General features: G+C 42.7%; 1 protein-coding gene across 1 annotated transcript in view; it reads right to left on the bottom strand.

Moving 5' to 3' along the window:
* SLC25A20 (solute carrier family 25 member 20) overlaps positions 1-19,517 on the bottom strand; it is a 35,097-nt gene that overhangs the window by 2,720 nt on the left and 12,860 nt on the right. The window contains exons 4-5 of the mRNA XM_055558717.1: positions 16,677-16,767; positions 606-723 (exon numbers count right to left, since the gene is read on the bottom strand). Of these exons, the coding sequence (XP_055414692.1) occupies positions 606-723; positions 16,677-16,767 (209 nt within the window). The remainder of the gene's footprint in view (positions 1-605; positions 724-16,676; positions 16,768-19,517) is intronic.

Here is a 19,517-nt window from a genome sequence, read left to right as displayed (position 1 = left end):
CCAGCACTGGTGTCAGTGAGCACAAACAAACATGACATTATTTCACCTTCAGAGGCCCTCTGAGTGGTCCCCACTAATATGCCCACTCCAAGCAGTTTTAACTGGAGCTAACATCCGGCCTTCCTCCGAGCTGCCATCTCAGGGCTATCTCTGGCGCCTGGTGCAACCCCCGTAGGACATGCCTCTCAAGCCAAATAGAGCTCCACTGTTACTAAGTCATTCTTCTTTTTCTGGCTACACCACATGGCACCAGGGATCAAACCCATGCCCCCTGCATTGGAAGCTTGGAGTCTTAACCACTGGACCACCAGGGAAGCCTCGTATGGTATTCCTTTTTCCCACTCATCCCTCCAGCCATGCTTTCCATCTACTTGCTACTGCCACTGTCATGATTTCCACCCTTGGGGGCCAGCCGACCAGAAGGATGGAAGGTCCCCCCATTCTCATGTGTGTCCATGCTGGCCAGAGGTGAAATGGCCTAAAAGCAGGACACACCGTGCCAGCCCTATCAGGGCTGTGGCATGTACGGTGCCAAGGCTAATCCAGAGATCCAGGCAAGACCTCCCTGTGGCAAATCCACCACAGGTGGAGGGCTCAAAGGTTACCTCGCATGAGCGTGAGTACAGTCCCCTTGTAGATCCCTCGGATCCCAGCCTCCTTGTATAGCTTCTTCGCGCAGTCCAAAGGACCAGTGTACTTGGTCTCCCCTGAGGAAGCCTGAATCTGAGAGGGCGGAAAGAATCGTCAAGTCAGCAAGAGCAACATCCAAGTCAACAGACTCAGCAGGCTACGAAAGAGTGCATAGTGAGTGTGCCAGTGGTCATTATGCATTAGATCAATGACAGACTTCACTGGCACACCGACAGTTGTTTAGAATGTATAATGTTGGTGGAAGTCACTATGAACTAAGGCTAGGTGAAAATATGACAAAATACATACACACTGATTAGGAAAAAATAAAAAACAGCAGAGGAACTGGAAAGTAAGTTGAAAAATAAATTCCCAAGCATCTTTATCCCCAATAAACGTAGTTGGAAGTTCTAGAAAGGACTAGACAAATATTTCAGTCATTTACTTATTCCTTCAACAAATATCCATGGAATACTAAATCCATTCCAAGCTCTAAGTGATCATGAAGCTTGGTTAAGAGACGGTGAGCTGGAAATTGTATTCAGAGCTCTAAGTGCTTGGACAGAGGTCCTGTGCAGAGCCAGGGGAGGGTCAAGGAGAGGCCCTCTGTCCCAGTCTCTTAATTAATTAAGAAAATTAAATGTGTATTAATTTTTTTAAATACCATCCTTGTAGAGAAGGGCGACAAAAGGAAGCAAATGTAGAAAAATATGGGAAACCTATTGAAAATGTGTTCATTTCCCCAAGAACCTGAGGGCAAGCAGGAGGTATTCCAGAAAAGATCTGAAAGAAAGAAAGCCTGTACAGGATCCAAAGCAAGTACAGAGTCAAGAGGAATCTGAACATATGAGGGCATCAACCAAAGAGTAATTAAAGTTGGAAAGGGAGTTCATATTTAAGAGTTCCCAAGGAGAAATGCTTACAAAATAAATATATAAATTTGACAATTTTTGTACATACCAACAACTAGTTGAAGAATAATGGAAAAGAATCTCATTCAAAATAACAAAATATATGTGCATCAAGCCATAGGATTGGCGTAAATAAAACTCTAAAAACTTTCCAAGGGATATAAAAGAAGAGGTGAATAAAAAGAGAGTAAGAGTTTTGTTGGGCTTCCCTGGTGGCGCACTAGTAAAGAATCCATCTGCCAATCCAGGAGACACGGTGTGACGCCTGGGTCAGGAAGATCCCCTGGAGAAGAAAAGAGCAACCCACTCGCATATTCTTGCCTGGAAAATTCCATGGACAGAGGAACCTTGAGGGCTACAGTCCATGGGATCTCAAAAGAGTAAGATGTGACTTAGCAACTGAAGAATAACAACAACAGTTCTGATTAGGAAAAGTTTTCAATCAGGAAGATGTCAATTTATCTAAAAATAATAAACTTAAGACAATATCCGGTTGAGTATCAATGGCTTTTAAAACAAAATATGACTTCCCCAGATGATCCTGCCACAGGTGAACCTGGTATGTCTGAGGGACGGCAGGGTGGCCCATGTTATCAGAAGATGCTAGAGTTGACTCACAGTGACCTGCGGGGACAAAGAGGATGGAGCATGGAGGTGCCATAGGAACAGAATCCATTCACTGTAATGTATGGTATAGACCATAAACAGGAAACAAGTGAGGAGGACCTTACAGTCACCCAGAACAGTGAGGAAGGTGACCTGGGGCCACCGGTTTACAATGGAGGTGGTGGGAAGGAGTAGACTTGGGATACGGTAAAAGCCAGCTTAACTGTTCAACAAACAGGATGTGTTCAATGAGACAAAAAGGAATCTAGGAGGACTCTGGGGTTTTAGGGCTGAACAACTAGACAGATGGTATTGCCCCCAACAGAGCTGTAGAAGGCTGTAAGTGAAGCAAGGACTGAGGAAGGCCAGGAGTTCAGCTTTGCACATGGTGACTTTGAGGCGCCTATTAGTGTCCAGAGGGAATGTTGGATGAACTAGTCCAGAGTGCAGGAAAAATCTGTGCTGGTGATACAAACTGGAAAATCGTCATCATACAGATTGTGTCTAAAAGTCATGAGACAAGAAGAAATCATCGGTGAGATGAGTGTAATAGCACTGAGTCTCGTGCACGTGAACATTAAAAGATTGAGAAGATGATGATGAATCAACAAAGGACATAGAGAAGGAGCAGCCAAGTAGGTAGAAAGTCAGGAGAGAAGCCAAGTGAAGACAGCTCTTCAAGGAAGAGTAGGGGACCAGTTGAGTCCAATTCTGTTGATGAATCAAGATGGATCTATGTCCAGGTTCAAGAACTGAACACTGGACTTAGTGTAAAAGTCACTAGTGACCTTGATAAAAGTAGTTTTGTTAGTGTTGTGAGGCAAAAGCCAGTCTGATGTATGTTTAACTATTAGAGAAGAGGTACTGGAGACAACGAGTGGGGAAAAAAACAACAAAAATGAAAAACTTTTTCCAAGAGTTTCAATGTAAGAGGGAGTATAGACAGAGCTTCCCTGATGAAAGGATAAAGAATCTGCCTGCAATACAGGAGACAAAGGAGATTAGGGTTTGATCCCTGGGTCAGGAAGATGCCCTGGAGGAGGAAATGGAAACCCACTCCAGTATTCTTGCCTAAAGAATCCCATGGACAGATAAGCCTGGCGGGCTATAGTCCATGGGGTCACAGAGTCAGACATGACTGAGTGACTAAGCACCCGTGCACGAACATGCACAGAGCAAAAACAGGAAGCCCAGAAATGGAGGTGGAAGGTAAAAGAGAGAAGTCTGTATTTTTAAGGTGAAAACAGAAGCAGGTTCATGCCTTTATTGCCAAAGAGAACAATCTACTAGAAAGCAAAAACTGATGCTGACCTTTATTGCCAAACAGAACAATCTACTAGAAAGCAAAAACTGATGCTGAAGGAGAGAAAGAAGAACTGCTGAACAAGGTCTCTGAATGGGCAAGAGGGGTTAGGAGATGGGGTCAAGCAGAAGCAGAAGCATGGGCCATTCTTGGTGGAAACAGGCCAGGCAGCCACAGATGTAGTCAGGTGCCAGTGGGGCAGTGGAGGGCATCTGGTAAAGTTCTCTTCTGGCGGTTTCAGTTTTCTCTGTGGAGTAGAAAGCCAGGTCATCTGCTGAGAGGGTTGGGGTTTGAGAAGAGAAGAGAGGTACAAAGTAGCCACCCAGCAGAGTGGAGGAGTGCACAGGGACTGTCTCATCTAGGAGCAGAAATCAGGGGGACTTCCCTGGTGGTCCAATGGTTGAGAGTCCGCCTGCCAATGCGGGGGATACGGGTTCAATCCCCGGTCTGGGAACTAAAACCCCACATGCCACGGAGCAACTGGGCCCATAGGCCATAATTACTGAAGCCCGCGTGCCTAGAGCCTGCGATCTGAAGCAAGAGAAGCCACTGCAACTAGAGAAAGCCCTTGAGCAGCAACAAAGACTAGCACAGCCAAAACTAACTAAATTAATCAAAAAAAAAGAAAAGGACTTCAGGCATAAAAGAAAAGGAAGAAGTCATGATGGAAAAGGCTAATGGACAAGGCTACTGAAAAGAAAATAAATATTCACTAACTCAAAATCAATATACAGACTTCTAGCAAGTCTTTATTCTTCCTGCTAAATACCAAACAAAAAAAAAAGCCCTAACATTATTTGTTTTAAACAAATATAAGAGGGCTCTGAGAATTTGGAGAGGAGACGCAGACTTACTAAGGACTTTCCGCCTTGAGCAATGACATCATGGTAAGTTCGCTGTATATTCTCATTTGGAATATCTCAGACTTGAGGCAGAAGATACTGGTGATCCAAGAATGCCAACAGGCACAGACTAAAAAGAAGGCCCAATGAAAGCCTGCATTCCCTAGACAAAGGATCAGAAAAGGAACAGCCGAGAAAGACAGAACATCTTTATACAAAAAACACTCTACTCCAGCCATACATCATAGAAAAAACTGTAGCCTCACCCTCACCACATGAGCAAAGACCATGTGGGGAGCCCAACTTCCTCCTTCGCAGGGCTGTAACGAGGTACCCAACGGGCTGCCTGGGTGGAGTCAGAGAAGGCCAAAGAGGGAATGAGGACTTTCATCCCTGACAGCTGTAACCAGGGCTCTCCTGTCCTGTGTTGTCAGTGGAGTCACCAGAACTCCCACACCCACCCAACAGCGAAAAGCAGTGCCCCACCCGCAAGCCTCAATAGAGGGCAAGTGGGGCCCCTGCACTTGCACTCACTTGGCAGTAACAAGGCAGCAGCCCTCGCTGCCTACTGGCGTGGTGTCAGAGAACGCCAACAGAAACAGGAAGTTTACATAGGATCCAAAATCTCAATAAAGTATGCAAATATCTGGGTTCCAACTGGAAATTGCACTAACCAGGAAGATCTCAAACGGAAAGAAAAAAGAAGCAGTAGAGGCCAACACCAAGACGACAGAGATATACGAATTCTTTGACAAACATTTTAGAGCAGGCATTGTAAAAATCCTTCAATGACGAATCGTGAATATGCTTGAAATAGATTCAAAAGATTAGAAAGCCACAGCAAAGAAAGAAAATCTTCGCACAGAAATAGAAGATATGAGGAAGAACCAAATGAAAGTTTTAGAACTGAAAAACAGCCAAAATTAAAAACTCAGTGGATGGCTCGCTCAACAGCAGAATACAGGGGAGAGATAAGAAAAAAAAAAAAAAAAACAAACAAACCAGCATTAGAAGACAAAACAGTGGAAAGTATCCAATCTGAACAAGACACAAAACAAACTGAAACAAATTAAACAGAACCTCAGGGACTGTAACCCCATGGGGCTATATCAGAAAATCTTAATATTTGTGTCCTCACAGTCCCAGAAGAGGAGACAACAGGGTAGGACTTAACAAGTATTCAAAGAAGTCACTGCTGAAAACTCCCCAAATCTGGCAAAACATAAACACAGGCAGCTTCCCTGACAGCTCAGCTGGTCAAGGATCCGCCTTAGCCCCAGGCAAATAGCAGGGAGGGAACACAGCTCCATCCATCAACAGAAAATTGGATTAAAGATTTACTGAGCATGGCCCCGCCCATCAGAACAAGACCCAGTTTCCCCCTCAGTCTCAGTCTCTCCCATCAGGAAGCTTCCATAAGCCTCTTATCCTTCTCCATCAGAGGCAGACAGACTGAAAACCACAATCTCAGAAAACTAACCAATCTAATCACATGGACCACAGCCTTATCTAACTCAATGAAATTATGAGCCATGCCATGTATGGCCACCCCAGACGGGCGGGTCATGGTGGAGAAGTCTGACAGAATGTGGTCCACTGGAAAAGGGAATGGCAAACCACTTCAGTGTTTTTGCCTTGAGAACCCCATGAACAGTATGAAAAGGCAAAATGATAGGATACTGAAAGAGGAACTCCCCAGGTCAGTAGGGGCCCAATATGCTACTGGAGATCACTGGAGAAATAACTCCAGAAAGAATGAAGAGACGGAGCCAAAGCAAAAACAAAACCCAGTTGTGGATGTGACTGGTGATAGAAGCAAGGTCCGATGCTGTAAAGAGGAACCTGGAATGCATAGAAACCTGGAATGTTAGGTCCATGGATCAAGGCAAAGTGGAAGTGGTCAAACAGGAGATGGCCAGAGTGAACATTGACATTCTAGGAATCAGCGAACTAAAATGGACTAGAATGGGTGAATATAACTCAGATGACCACTATATCTACTACTGTGGGAAAAAATCCCTTAGAAGAAATGCAGTAGCCATCGTAGTGAACAAGAGAATCCGAAATGAAGTACTTGGATGCAACCTCAAAAATGACAGAATGTTCATTTCCAAGGCAAACCATTCAATATCATGGTAATCCAAGTCTATGCCCCAACCAGTAATGCTGAAGAAGCTGAAGTTGAATGGTTCTATGAAGATCTACAAGGCCTTCTAGAACTAACACCCCCAAAAAATGTCCTTTTCATTATAGGGGACTGGAATGCAAAAGTAGGAAGTCAAGAAACACCTGGAGTAACAGGCAAATTTGGCCTTGGAGTACCGAATGAAGCAGGGCAAAGGCTAATAGAGTTTTGCCAAGAGAAAGCACTGGACATAGTAAACACCCTTTTCCAACAACACAAGAGAAGACTCTACACATGGACATCACCAGGTGGTCAACACTGAAAACAGGTTGATTATATTCTTTGCAGCCAAAGAGGGAGAAGCTCTATACAGTCAGCAAAAACAAGACCGGGAGCTGACTATGACTCAGATCATGACCTCCTTATGGCCAAATTCAGACTTAAATTGAAGAAACCACTAGACCACTCAAAGTGAAAAGTGAAAGTAAAGTCGCTCAGTCGTGTCCGACTCTTTGTGACTCCATGCACTGTAGCCTACCAGGCTCCTCCATCCATGGGATTTTCCAGGCAATAGTACTGGAGTGGGTTGCCATTTCCTTCTCCAGGGGATCTTCCCGACTCAGGGATCGAACCCGGGTCTCCTGCATTGCAGACAGACGCTTTACCTTCTGAGCCATCAGGAAGTCCAAGACCACTCAGGTATGACCTAAATCAAATCCCTAACAATTATACAGTGGAAATGACAAATAGATTCAAGGGACTAGATCTGATAGAGTGCCTGATGAACTATGGACAGAGGTGCGTGACACTGTACAGGAGACAAGGAGCAAGACCATCCCCAAGAAAAAGAAATGCAAAAGAGCAAAATGGCTGTCTGAGGAGGCCTTACAAATAGCTGTGAAAAGAAGAGCAGCAAAAAGCAAAGGAGAAAAGGAAAGATATACCCATTTGAATGCAGAGTTCCAAAGAATAGCAAGGGGAGATAAGAAAGCCTTTCTCAGTGATCAATGCAAAGAAATAGAGGAAAACAGTAGAATGGGAAAGACTAGAGATCTCTTCAAGAAAATTAGAGATAACAAGGGAACATTTCATGCAAAGATGGGCTCAATAAAGGACAGAAATGGTATGGACCTAAAAGAAGCAGAGGATATTAAGAAGAGGTGGCAAGAATACACAGAAGAACTGTACAAAAAAGATCTTCACAACCAAGATAATCACGATGGTGTGATCACTCACCTAGAACCAGACATCCTGGAATGCGAAGTCAAGTGGGCCTTAGGAAGCATCACTAGGAACAAAGCTAGAGGAGGTGATGGAATTCCAGTTGAGCTATTTCAAGTCCTAAAAGATGATGCTGTGAAAGTGCTGCACTCAATATGCCAGCAAATTTGGAAAACTCAGCAGTGGCCACAGGACTGGAAAAGGTCAGTTTTCATTCCAATCCCAAAGAAAGGCAACACCAAAGAATGTTCAAACTACCGCACAAAGGCACTCACCTCACATGCTAGTAAAGTAATGCTCAAAATTCCCCAAGCCAGGCTTCAGCAATACGTGAACCGTGAACTTCCTGATGTTCAAGCTGGTTTTAGAAGAGGCAGAGGAACCAGAGATCAAATTGCCAACATCCGCTGGATCATCAAAAAAGTGTGAGTCCAAGAAAAACATCTATTTCTGCTTTATTGACTATGCCAAAGCCTTTGGCTGTGTGGATCACAATAAATTGTGGAAAATTCTGAAAGAGATGGGAATACCAGACCACCTGATCTGCCTCTTGAGAAACCTATAAGCAGGTCAGGAAGCAACAGTTAGAACTGGACATGGAACAACAGACTGGTTCCAAATTGGAAAAGGAGTACGTCAAGGCTGTATATTGTCACCCTGCTTATTTAACTTATATGCAGAGTACATCATGAGAAACGCTGGGCTGGAGGAAGCACAAGCTGGAATCAAGATTGCCGGGAGAAATATCAATAACCTCAGATATGCAGATGACACCACCCTTATGGCAGAAAGTGAAGAAGAACTAAAGAGCCTCTTGATGAAAGTGAAAGAGGAGAGTGAAAAAGTTGGCTTAAAGCTCAACATTCAGAAAACTAAGACCGTGGCATCTGGTCCCATCACTTCATGGGAAATAGATGGAGAAACAGTGGAAACAGTATCAGACTTTATTTTTTGGGGCTCCAAAATCACTGCAGATGGTGACTGCAGCCATGAAATTAAAAGACACTTGCTCCTTGAAAGAAAAACTATGACCAACCTAGATAGCATATTCAAAAGAAGAGACATTACTTTGTCAACAAAGGTCAGTCTAGTCAAGCCTATGGCTTTTCCAGTAGTCATGTATGGATGTGAGAGTTGGACTATAAAGAAAGCTGAGTACCAAAGAATGGATGCTTTTGAACTGTGGTGTTGGAGAAGACTCTTGAGAGCCCCTTGGACTGCAAGGAGATCCAACCAGTCCATCCTAAAGGAAATCAATCCTGAATATTCACTGGAAGGACTGATGTTGAAGCTGAAACTCCAATACTTTGGCCACCTGATGCAAAGAGCTAACTCATTTGAAAAGACCCTGATGCTGGGAAAGATTGAAGGTGGGAGGAGAAGGGGACGACAGAGAGTGAGATGGTTGAATGGCATCACTAACTCAATGCGCATGAGTTTGAGTAAACTCTGGGAGCTGGTGATGAACAGAGAGGCCTGGTGTGCTGCAGTCCATGGGGTCACAAAGAGTCAGACATGACTGAGCGACTGAACTGAACTGAAACATAGAGATTTAAGAAGCTGACCAAAACCTAAACAGAATGCCCCAAAATAAATCCATGCCAGAGCACATCACAAATGAACTTAGTCGAAAACTGAAAACAAAGAAAGAAGCTTAAGAGTAGCCTGAGAAAAATAACACACATGGATGTGAGTTGGACCATAAAGAAGACTGAGCACCAACGAATTGATGCTTCTGAATTGTGGTGTTGGAGAAGACTCTTGAGAGCCCCTTGGACGGCAAGAAGATCAAACCAGTCAATCCTAAAGTAAAGCAGTCCTGAACATTCACTGGAAGGACTGACGCTGAAGCTGAAGCTCCAATACTTTAGCCACCTGATGTGGAGAGCCAACTCACTGAAAAAGACCTTGATGCTGGGAAAGATTGAAGATAGAAGCAGAAGGGGGCGACAGAGGAGGAGATGTTTGGATAGCATCACTGACTCAATGGACATGAATTTTAACAAACTCTGGGGGATGGTGAAGGACAGGGAAGCCTTGTAGTCCATGGGGTCACAAAGAGTTGGACATGACTTAGCAACCGAAGAACAACACTGAAATATTTAGAATGACAGCAGAAACCGGGGAGAGTAGAAAGGAGTGGCACAGTATCTTTCAGGAGCTGAAAGCAAAGAACTGTCATCCCAGGATCCTATGTCAAGTGAAAATATTCTTCAGGAATAAAAGGAAAAGCAGGCATTCTTAGATGAAAGAAAACTAAGCGACTTTGTCATTCGCAGATATATCCCAAGAGAATGGCTAAAGGAAGTTCTTTAAACAGAAAAGAAAGTTTAAAAGAAGGAACTCTGGAACATCAGGAAGAACACGGTAAGCAAAAATATGGAATATTATATAATGGTAATATGAAGAACATTTACACAATGAGAAAAGGGCCAATCCACCAAGAAGACATAGCAATTCTAATTGTGTATACATTAAACAAAAAACTGCAAACTATGTGAAGGGACACTAATAGAATTGAAAGAAGAAACAAACTCACAGTAACAGCTGGAGATTTCTAATTCCTCCATCAACAAACAGAACAACTGGACAGAAAATCGTCAAGGATAAAGAATTCAACACCATCAATCAACAGGATATAATCGACATTTACAGATTATGCCACCAAACAACAGCAGCACACACGTTCTTTTTAAATGCCCGTGGCACACAAACAAGATAAACCATATCCAAGGCCATAAAGCAACCCTCAAGAAATTTAAAAGAATGTAAATGATACAGAATATGTTCTTCAATCACGATGGACTCAAACCGGAAATCAATACTCTCCAACGCTTGGAAACTGAATAACACTCTTCAAAAGCAATTCAAAAAGGAAGTCCCAAAGGAAACCTGAAAACACACTCAATTGACTGAAAACTGAAATATATTGGAGTTTGTGGGACATAGCTAAAGCAATGCTGAGAGGAAACTTTATAGCACTGCCTGCACACTTCAGAAGAGAGGAAAGGCTTCAAACCAATATTCTAAGCTTGCACTTCAAAAGCTTAAAAAAAAAAGAGAGAGAGAGAGAAAAGAAAAGCAAACTAAACCCAAAAACAAGCAAAAGGAAGGAGATCATAAAAACAGAAGCAGAAACCAATGGAATTGAAAACAGAAAAATAATAAAGAAAATCAAAGAGGGGAGTTCCCTGTTGGCCTAGCGGTTAGGATTCTGGGCTTTCATTGCCATGGCCTGGTTTCAATCCCTGGTCGAGGAACTGAGATCCTACAAGCTGCATTACACAGCTGAAAAAAAAAAAGAGAAAGAAAAATCTTTTTTGAAAAGATCAATAAAAACTGACAAACCTCTAGTGAGTCTGACAAAGAAAAAAGAAAGAGAAGTCACAGATTACTAATACCAGGAATAAAACAGAAGATAATACCACAGACCCTGCAGACATAAAAAAGACAATAAAGGAGTACTACAAACAACTTTACACACACATATTTGACAACTTAGATAAAAAAACAAAAACTATCACAATTTTCCCAATATGAAATAAGTAATTTGAATAGGCCTGTAACTTTAAAGAAAGCTGAATTCATAATTTAAAAATTTCTTCCCCCAAATCTCAAGCCTATATGATTTCACTATAAAACTGTACCAATTCTACCAAATGTTTACAGAAAAATCAACACATATTCTATACAGTAGAAGAGGGAACAATTCCTAATTCATTTTATGAAGCTAGTATTACTCTGATATCAAAACCAGACAAAGACAATATAGAAAAAAAATGACAGACTAATATCTCTCATGACTATAGATGAAAAATCCTTAACAAAATATAAGAAAATAGAACTCAGCAATATATAAAGGGGAGTTTATTCCAGTAATGAGGAATTGGTTCAGTGTTCAAAAATCAATGGAAGTAATTCACTATATTAAGAGTTTAGGAGAAAAATCACACGATCACATTAATAAAGGAAGAAAAAACATTTGACAAAAGTCAATATCCATAAAACTCTCAGAAAAAGAGGAAGAGAAGGTAACCTTCTCAAGTTGACAAAGAGTATCTAGCAATGCGGGAGACCTGGGTTCGATCCCTGGGCTGGGAAGATGCTCTGGAGGAGGGCATGGCAACCCACTCCAAAATTACATCTGTGTCTCTTATACTGGCAGGAGGATTCTTTTCCACTGAGCCACCTGGGCTTCCCTGAGATTATATTTAATGGTGAAATGCTGAACACTTCCCCATAAGATTGGGAACAAGGAAAAAATATCCATTCTCATCAGTCTTATTCAACATGGTACTGGAAGTTCTAGCCAGTGAAATAAGGATATAAAAGGTAAACAGATCAGAAATGAAGAAATAAAACTGTGTCTGTTTGCAAATAACAAGATTATCTACATAGGAAATCCCAAAGAATCTACAAAAAAATTTTTTTTTAGAATTAATAAGAGCGTTCCTGAAGGTTCACAAGATACAAAATTAACATACAAAAATCAATTGTATTTCAGGCTTCCCTGGTGGTCCAGTGGTTAAGAATCTGCCTGCCAATGCAGGGGACACTGGTTCAATCCCTGATCCGGGAAGATCCCACATGCCACAAGGCAACTAAGCCCGTGTGTCACAGCTACTGAGCTCACGTGCTGCAAATACTCAAGTCCAAGTGCCCTCGAGCCTGTACTCCACAACAAGAGAAGTCACCGCAATGAGAAGCCGGCACACTGCAACTAGAGACTAGAACCCACTCACCGTGACTAGAGCAAGCCCTTGAGCAGCAACAAAGACCCAGCACAGACAAAAATAAAAATAAATAAATATTTTTAAAATGAATTGTGTTTCTACAAACTAGCTATAAACATGCAGACAACAAAATTAAAATTATAATACCATTTACAATGCCACTTTACAGAGGACTTAGGTGTGTAAGAAAACACATTAAGAGCTTATATGCTGAAAACTACACAATGCTGATGAAAGAAATTAAAGTTCTAAATAAATGGAGAGGTGTAACATGTCTGGGTATTGGAAGACTCAAAATAATGTGTTAATTCTACCCAAGTTGATCTATAGATTCAACATACTCTCAGCAAGAATTTTCTCAGTTTTCTAAATTATCCTAAAATTAACATGGAAAAAACAAAGAAATTAGAACAGCGAGAACAGTTTTTAAATTTTTTATTTTGCTTGGCTATGTTGAGTCTTAGTTACAGCATTGGGTCTTGGTTGCAGTGCGTGGGTTCCAGGGTGTGTGGCCTCAGTAGTTGTGGTCTTCAGACTTAGCTGCCCCGTGGCATGTGGGATCTTAGTTCCTGCACCAGGGATCGGACCCACACTCCCTTCCTTGGAAGGCAGATTTCCAACCACTAGACCACCAGGGAAGTCCCAGTTTTGTTTTGTTTTTAAAGAATAAATTGGGAGGGATCAGTCTAGACAGTTTCAAGACTTAGCCAATGGCTATACTAATCAAGACTGTGTAATATTAATGAAGGGAAAGTTGCATAAATCAATGAAAGAAAACAGAGTACACAGAAGTAGACCCACACAAATATACTCAACTGATTTTTAACAGAGGTGCAAATTAATTCAGTAGAATAAAGGTAAATCTCCAGGAAATGGTATGGTGCAACTGGATAGCCCCACGGGGGGAAAAAAACCCTCTGACCTAATTCTCATACATGATACAAAACTTAACTCAAAATGGACTCACAAACCTACATGGAAAAGGTAAACTATAAATAAAACTTTCAGAAAAAAGCATATAAGAAAATCTTTGGGATTTCAGGCTAGGAAAAGATTCCTTAAGATCTGATGTCCTAAACATCCAAAACCCTACCTATAAAAGAGAAATGATGAACAAACTGGACTTCATCAAAATGTAAACGTTTGCTCTAAAGACTCTGCTGAGAGGATGAAAAGACAAACTATACACTGGGAGAAAATAATATGCAAACCACATATCTGACAAAGCAATAGTATCTAGAATAAAGGACTCTCAAAACTCAGTAATAATAATAAAAAAATCCCAAATAATCCAATTAGAAAATGGGCAAAACACATGAACAGACATTTCACCAAATAGGATACACTGATAGCAAATGAGCACATGAAAAGATATTCAACACCTTCAGCTATTAGAAGAATACAAATTAAAATGAGGTATCACTATACATCTCTCAGGATGGCTAAAATTAAGAATAGTGACAACACCAAATGTTGGTTAGGATGCACAGAAACTGGATCACTCATACTGTGCTCATGGGAATGTAAAATGATACAGTTACAGTAGAAAAAGATTGGTAGTTTCTTTAAACATGCATGGAATTTCCCTGGAGGTCCAGTGGTTAAGACTCTGCACATCCACTGCAGGGGACATGGGTTTGATCCCTGGTCAGGGAGCTAAGATTACACATGCCATGTGGCGTGGCCATAAGAAACAAAAAAAGAAAACTAAACATGTAACTACCATATGACTCAGCAATTATACCTCTGGGCACTTATCCCAGAGAAACGAAGATTGATTTTCCCAGAAAAATCTCTGTACATGAATGTTTATAGCATCTTTATTTATAACAGCCCTAAGCTGGAAACAACCCAGATGTCCTTCAATGGATAAAAATTAAACATATCTGTAGTACACCCATACTATGGGACTACTAAAAAGGAATGAAATATTCATACATTCCACAATCTGTACAACTCTCCAGAAAATTTACGCTAAGTTGAAAAGGCCAATCTGAAAAGGTTACATACTGTATGATTCCATTTACACATGTCTTGAAGTTACAAATTTATAGCAATGGAGTTCAGATTAGTGATTGCTGGGGTGGTTAAGAACTGGAGTGGAGGGACTTCCCTGGCATTTCAGTGGTTAAGACTCCTCACTTCCAATGTAGGGAGTGTGGATTCCATCTCTGGTCAGGGAACGAAGATCCCACATGCTGTGCAGGCAGCCGAAAGAAAAAAGGACTGGTGTGGGGAAAAGAAAATGAAAGTGGCTATTCAAGGGCTACATGAGGCATCGATGGCATGATAGAATTGTTCTGCATCTTGACTGTATCAAATGTCAGTATTCTGGTTGCGATATTATACTACAGTTTCATAATACGTTACCTCTGTGGAAGAACGAGGTAAAGAGCACGTGGGATGTCTTTGTATATTTATTTCTTTTCTTCCCTTTGTATTATTTCTTACAACTGTAAGTGAACCTTTAATTATCTCAAAATAAAACATTTAATTTAAACAATGCACAAAATTAAATGACTAATGCAAAGCATGAAAAAGATTTGCCACATATGATAAGAAATTAATAACCTTAACATTTCCAAAGTGTTTAGGGGTGGAGGAGTAGGAGGTATTAATTATTGGGTGAAGACAGGCTACAAGGATGTATTGCACAACATGGGGAATAGAGCCAATATTTTGCAATAACTGTAAAAGGAGTGCAACATCTAAAAATTGTATAAAGATTTTTTTAAATCAGGGACTTTCCTGGTGGTCCAATGGTTGACTCCACACTCGCAACGGAGGGGGCACAAGGTTCCATTCCTAGTTGGAGAACTAAGATCCCATGTGTCGCGTTTAATATTATTACGATAATATTAAATCAAAACATGTCTAAAGCTTTTATAAATCAAACAAACTGACAAATGAGCAAAGAATACAAAGAGGTGTTTCATGAAGGATAGATATAAACAGCTAATATGAATCAAAGTAATTAAGCTCACCGACAATAAAAAGCAAGAAAAACTAAAACAATGCAAATTTTTCACACAACACACTAGCAGAGATTGTAAATTAGATGCTGCAGAATCTGCTGGGAAGTGAGAGCTCTTCTTCCACTGATGGGAATAGAAAGTGACAGACCTTTCTAGGAGGGCCACTTAGTAACCTACATTACTAACGCACATACATTATGTGTATGTACTCAGTCACCCAGTCGTGTCTGACTCTTTGCGACCCCACAGGCTCCTGTCCAGGGGATTTTCCCAGGAAGAATACTGGAGTGGATTGTCATTTTCTCCTCCAGGGGATCTTCCCTACCCAGGGTTCGCACCCAAGTCTCCTGCATTGGCAGGCGGATTCTTTACCATTAAACCACCAGGAAACCCCAACGTGTGTTGAAAATTCTTTTAAAACTGCGTATCTTTAAATATACTAATTTCAAGTCTAGACATTTATCCTAAGAAAATAATCAGGAACACATGCAGAGACTTATTCATAAAATCTTCACTATGATATATAATTTGGATTATCCCCGGATAAAGGATTATTGGGTAAATTACAGCCCTGAATTGACATAAAGCACAGAAAATGATGTCTGAGAAAAATAATCACAAAAATATTGTGACAAAGCAAATGAAAAAAGCTGGTTACAAAACTATGGCAGTATGTGACCCCAATTTTATTTCAAAAGATAAATTTTTTTAAATATACATGTTTACTGAAAAGATGAAGAATTCACACAGAAAGTATAATGGTGCTTACCTCATGGGTGATAAATACATTGTTTTCTTTGTGCTTCTCTGCATTACCAAAATTTTTCTAGCAAAGACTATGTACTAAATTGCTTCGGCCGTTAGAAGAAAAAAGCAGTGCTGCTTTTTTTTTAAAGGGAGCCCTGTGTGGTAAGGCAAGCAGCCAGTTCACAGCCTTAGCCTGGGAACAAGCTCAGGCACTCTAAGGGTGCTGAGCCTTTGGGCAGTGGGTGCAGACAGACGATGTTGCCCAAGAGTAGCCTCCCTTCCACCTCTGAAGACACACGACTCACCTTTTGGAGTTCTGAAGTAGCTGCTAACAAGGGTGGATAAGTCTGAGTTGACCCATCACATGAGTGACATTTGGTTCATTTGTTACACTGTCCTGGTTCTTGACTCTAGTACAACTGCTTCCATGTTCCTAAAAACCTTGAAACTGTTTGCACACCTGATCTGAAGCCTTTATAAAGGGTAAAAGGACATACACATCCACCCAAAATTGTATACCCAGTAGAAAAGCTAGCTGCCTGCCTCCAAACAATATCTTCCCCAACCCTGATCACATCCTCACCTGTAGCAAGCACTTGATTCGCTCTCCAGGGGTCATAATTCCTGTGGTGAATACTCCAGACAACATCCCAGCTGCAAATATCTGGGGGTAGCTGTATTGAAAACAAAAACAAAAGGCAAGAACCTGTGACTAACTACTCAGAACAGAGGCAGCCCCAGCAAAGAAAAAAAAAATTAAATAAGTACTCGGACTGGGCGGAAGTCCAGCACAAATAGATTATGTTTCACACCAAAGCCAAGTTCTATGTATATTCTGACGTCAAATTTCCCAGGGCAGGGGTCTCAGTGCCGAGAACAATATGAGCTTGGTCACAAGGCCCACGGGCACACTCAGATGGCCTCAGTCACAGGAGAGGTTCTCCCCTGGCCGGCCATGCAGTGACTATGGATGAGTTTCCAGGCCTCTCTGAGCCTTGATCAGCAAAGTTCAGGGTTGTTGTGCGAAATAGCCTCTAATCCAGGATGTAGACCTCAGTTAACCCCAGATCTCCTCCAATCTCCCCTTCTCTGGATCACCAAGAGCCTGATAACACTTTAAGCCAAGACTCACACAGGACAGCGTCAAGGCCAGGGGAATGGCTGTGGCCATATCCACAGGCCAAGTTGTGAGGTATGTGCTGTAAGCTGCTGGGAAATGCCCTGTCATGGATGGCACCCAATCAGGCGTGATGGGTCCTATGGCTTCTGTGCAGGGAATAGTCCTCCAGTGGCCAGAGATCTGGATCCTCACCGCAGCCCTCACAGAATGAACCACACTGAGTATGTGAAGGAACAGGAGGCTCCTAGCATCACTGCCTGTGCCGCCTCTGACCTCTCCTTTTCTTTCCGAGATTAAGGAAAATCTGGTCTCCAGGCAGACTGGTCTCAGAGGCAATGGAGCACAGAGTTACAATTTTGCATTTCAACAGAGTTCCCACAATTGAGCACAAGTTGATGAAAAACTTCACCCTCTTGCCTGACCCTCAGGCCCCTCCCGACCCCAGGCCTCCAGAAGCCAAGCCTTTAGGACTATCCCACCCCACAAGGAGCCCAAAACCTGGAGAAGAGATGTCAAATGGAAATAGGGAGACATCCACTTCCAGTCCTGACATCAAGTTTCCCAGGGCGGAGGTCTCAGTGCCAAGAGCAATACGAGCTTGGTCACGAGGCAGGGCACTGGTCTCAATGGCTGTTTTTCCTGTGCACTCACCCCAGACAGGCCTCACACAACTACCTCAGGCGTGCAAGCCCAGCACACAGGCTGTTTGCTCAACCATTGAGAGACCTGCTTTCATGGCTGGCCTCCTTCACAGTTTCAGTTCACACTGCTGTCCCTGAGAGGTACCCTTTCAGCAACAGAACTTCCCCTCGTGAGACCAACATCTGTTCTTCCATGGATGCCCAGACCTTAGGCTGCACATATCTCCTGGGACTGGGGACGCTCCTCTGAACAGGGTCTCTGCATGTACACAGGGTACCATGTAGACAGCCTGCATGGATGGCCCATTCCGCCACCCTTCACTCACCCCAGGGAAGCATCTGTGAGGTCTGGACCCTCGAGCTTCCATCCAAGGTCCTGGTAATGTTCCTTTCTGAACTATGCCCAACACTACAGTGGGGAGGAGAAGGTGGCAGGGTTGACATTCAGGATTCAGAACATGGAAGGATTATGGGGCGGGGATTGGAGTGTCTCAACCTTTGCTCAGGCAGGAAGGGTACTTCTTTGAGCACTGAAGTGATGGTACAGGGAATACAACCCACAGCTGAGGCAGTATCAGTCACCCCATGAAAGTTCTTGGGCATGGCCCCGGTTCATGATAGCTGTGAGCTAGCACATGAGCTAAAACCCCAGGTGCTCAGAGAGGACACGTGTCCACAGTCTATTTGGACTATCACAGCCAAACACATGGCCTTCCCTAGTGGCCCAGGGGCTAAGATGCCACATTCCCAAGGCAGGGGGCCCAAGTTTGATCCTTGGTCAGGGGACTAGACTCATCGCAGCCAAATAAATAAAAATATATATTTTAAAAAACAGTCAAACACAGCTTCCAAAGGACCCCGCCCCCTACACTCACATTTGGGGCCACCTATGGCTTTTTATAGAAGCTGGACACATTCAGCAAGTCACGGGGACTCCAGAAATAGTTTCATGTTACGAGCATTTCTATTTACGCCTCGCCCCTTACTCAGCCTGCTGCGGCCTGAAGCAGTGATCGAAATCAACCACAGGGCACCCTGGGCTTCCTCCCTTGAGCTCTAGAATCCAAGCCTAGCCAGCTGCTGTGGGTCCTGTGCTGTATGCAGCCCCACCCAGGAGGTGTCATCCCAGACTGAGTGTGCCTTGTCATCCCGGTGTCAACTCAGAATGCCCCTGCATCCCAAGAAGCCCATTTTCATTCACTGCTTTGTCCGTTCTGAGCCCTAATTCTACCTCATCTGCCTCTCCATACCCAAATCCAACTTCTGAAAGTCTACTGGAAGGAAACATACTAATTTCTTTCACTGCAACAGAGACATCAATACTTGGAAATAATTATAATCATGTTACGAAAATGAAGGAAGACAGAAGCTGAAACCTTTGCTTCTCCCATCCAGGGGATGAGAAACAAGGCTGCTGCCGTCATTACTGTAGCACCAGGTACCTTCGTGGTATCTGACACACACTTTAGCATTCGGACCTCCCAGTGCTGTGGGGCTGGTATTACTAATATCCCCAGTAAGCAAGACTACTTCACGTAAGAAATGACAACAATCTAGTTAGGGGGGTTGGGGGAGGGCTTTGGGTTTATCTTTTCCCCTATTGGTCCACAGGGCAAAGGAAACTCAAGTACCTCCCTGATGTGGAGAAGAGGACAGCCATTGC

The sequence above is a fragment of the Bubalus kerabau genome, chromosome 20 (genome assembly GCF_029407905.1).
Source record: "Bubalus kerabau isolate K-KA32 ecotype Philippines breed swamp buffalo chromosome 20, PCC_UOA_SB_1v2, whole genome shotgun sequence".
Lineage (NCBI taxonomy): Eukaryota > Metazoa > Chordata > Mammalia > Artiodactyla > Bovidae > Bubalus > Bubalus kerabau.
This window is presented reverse-complemented; position numbering and strand designations above follow the sequence as displayed.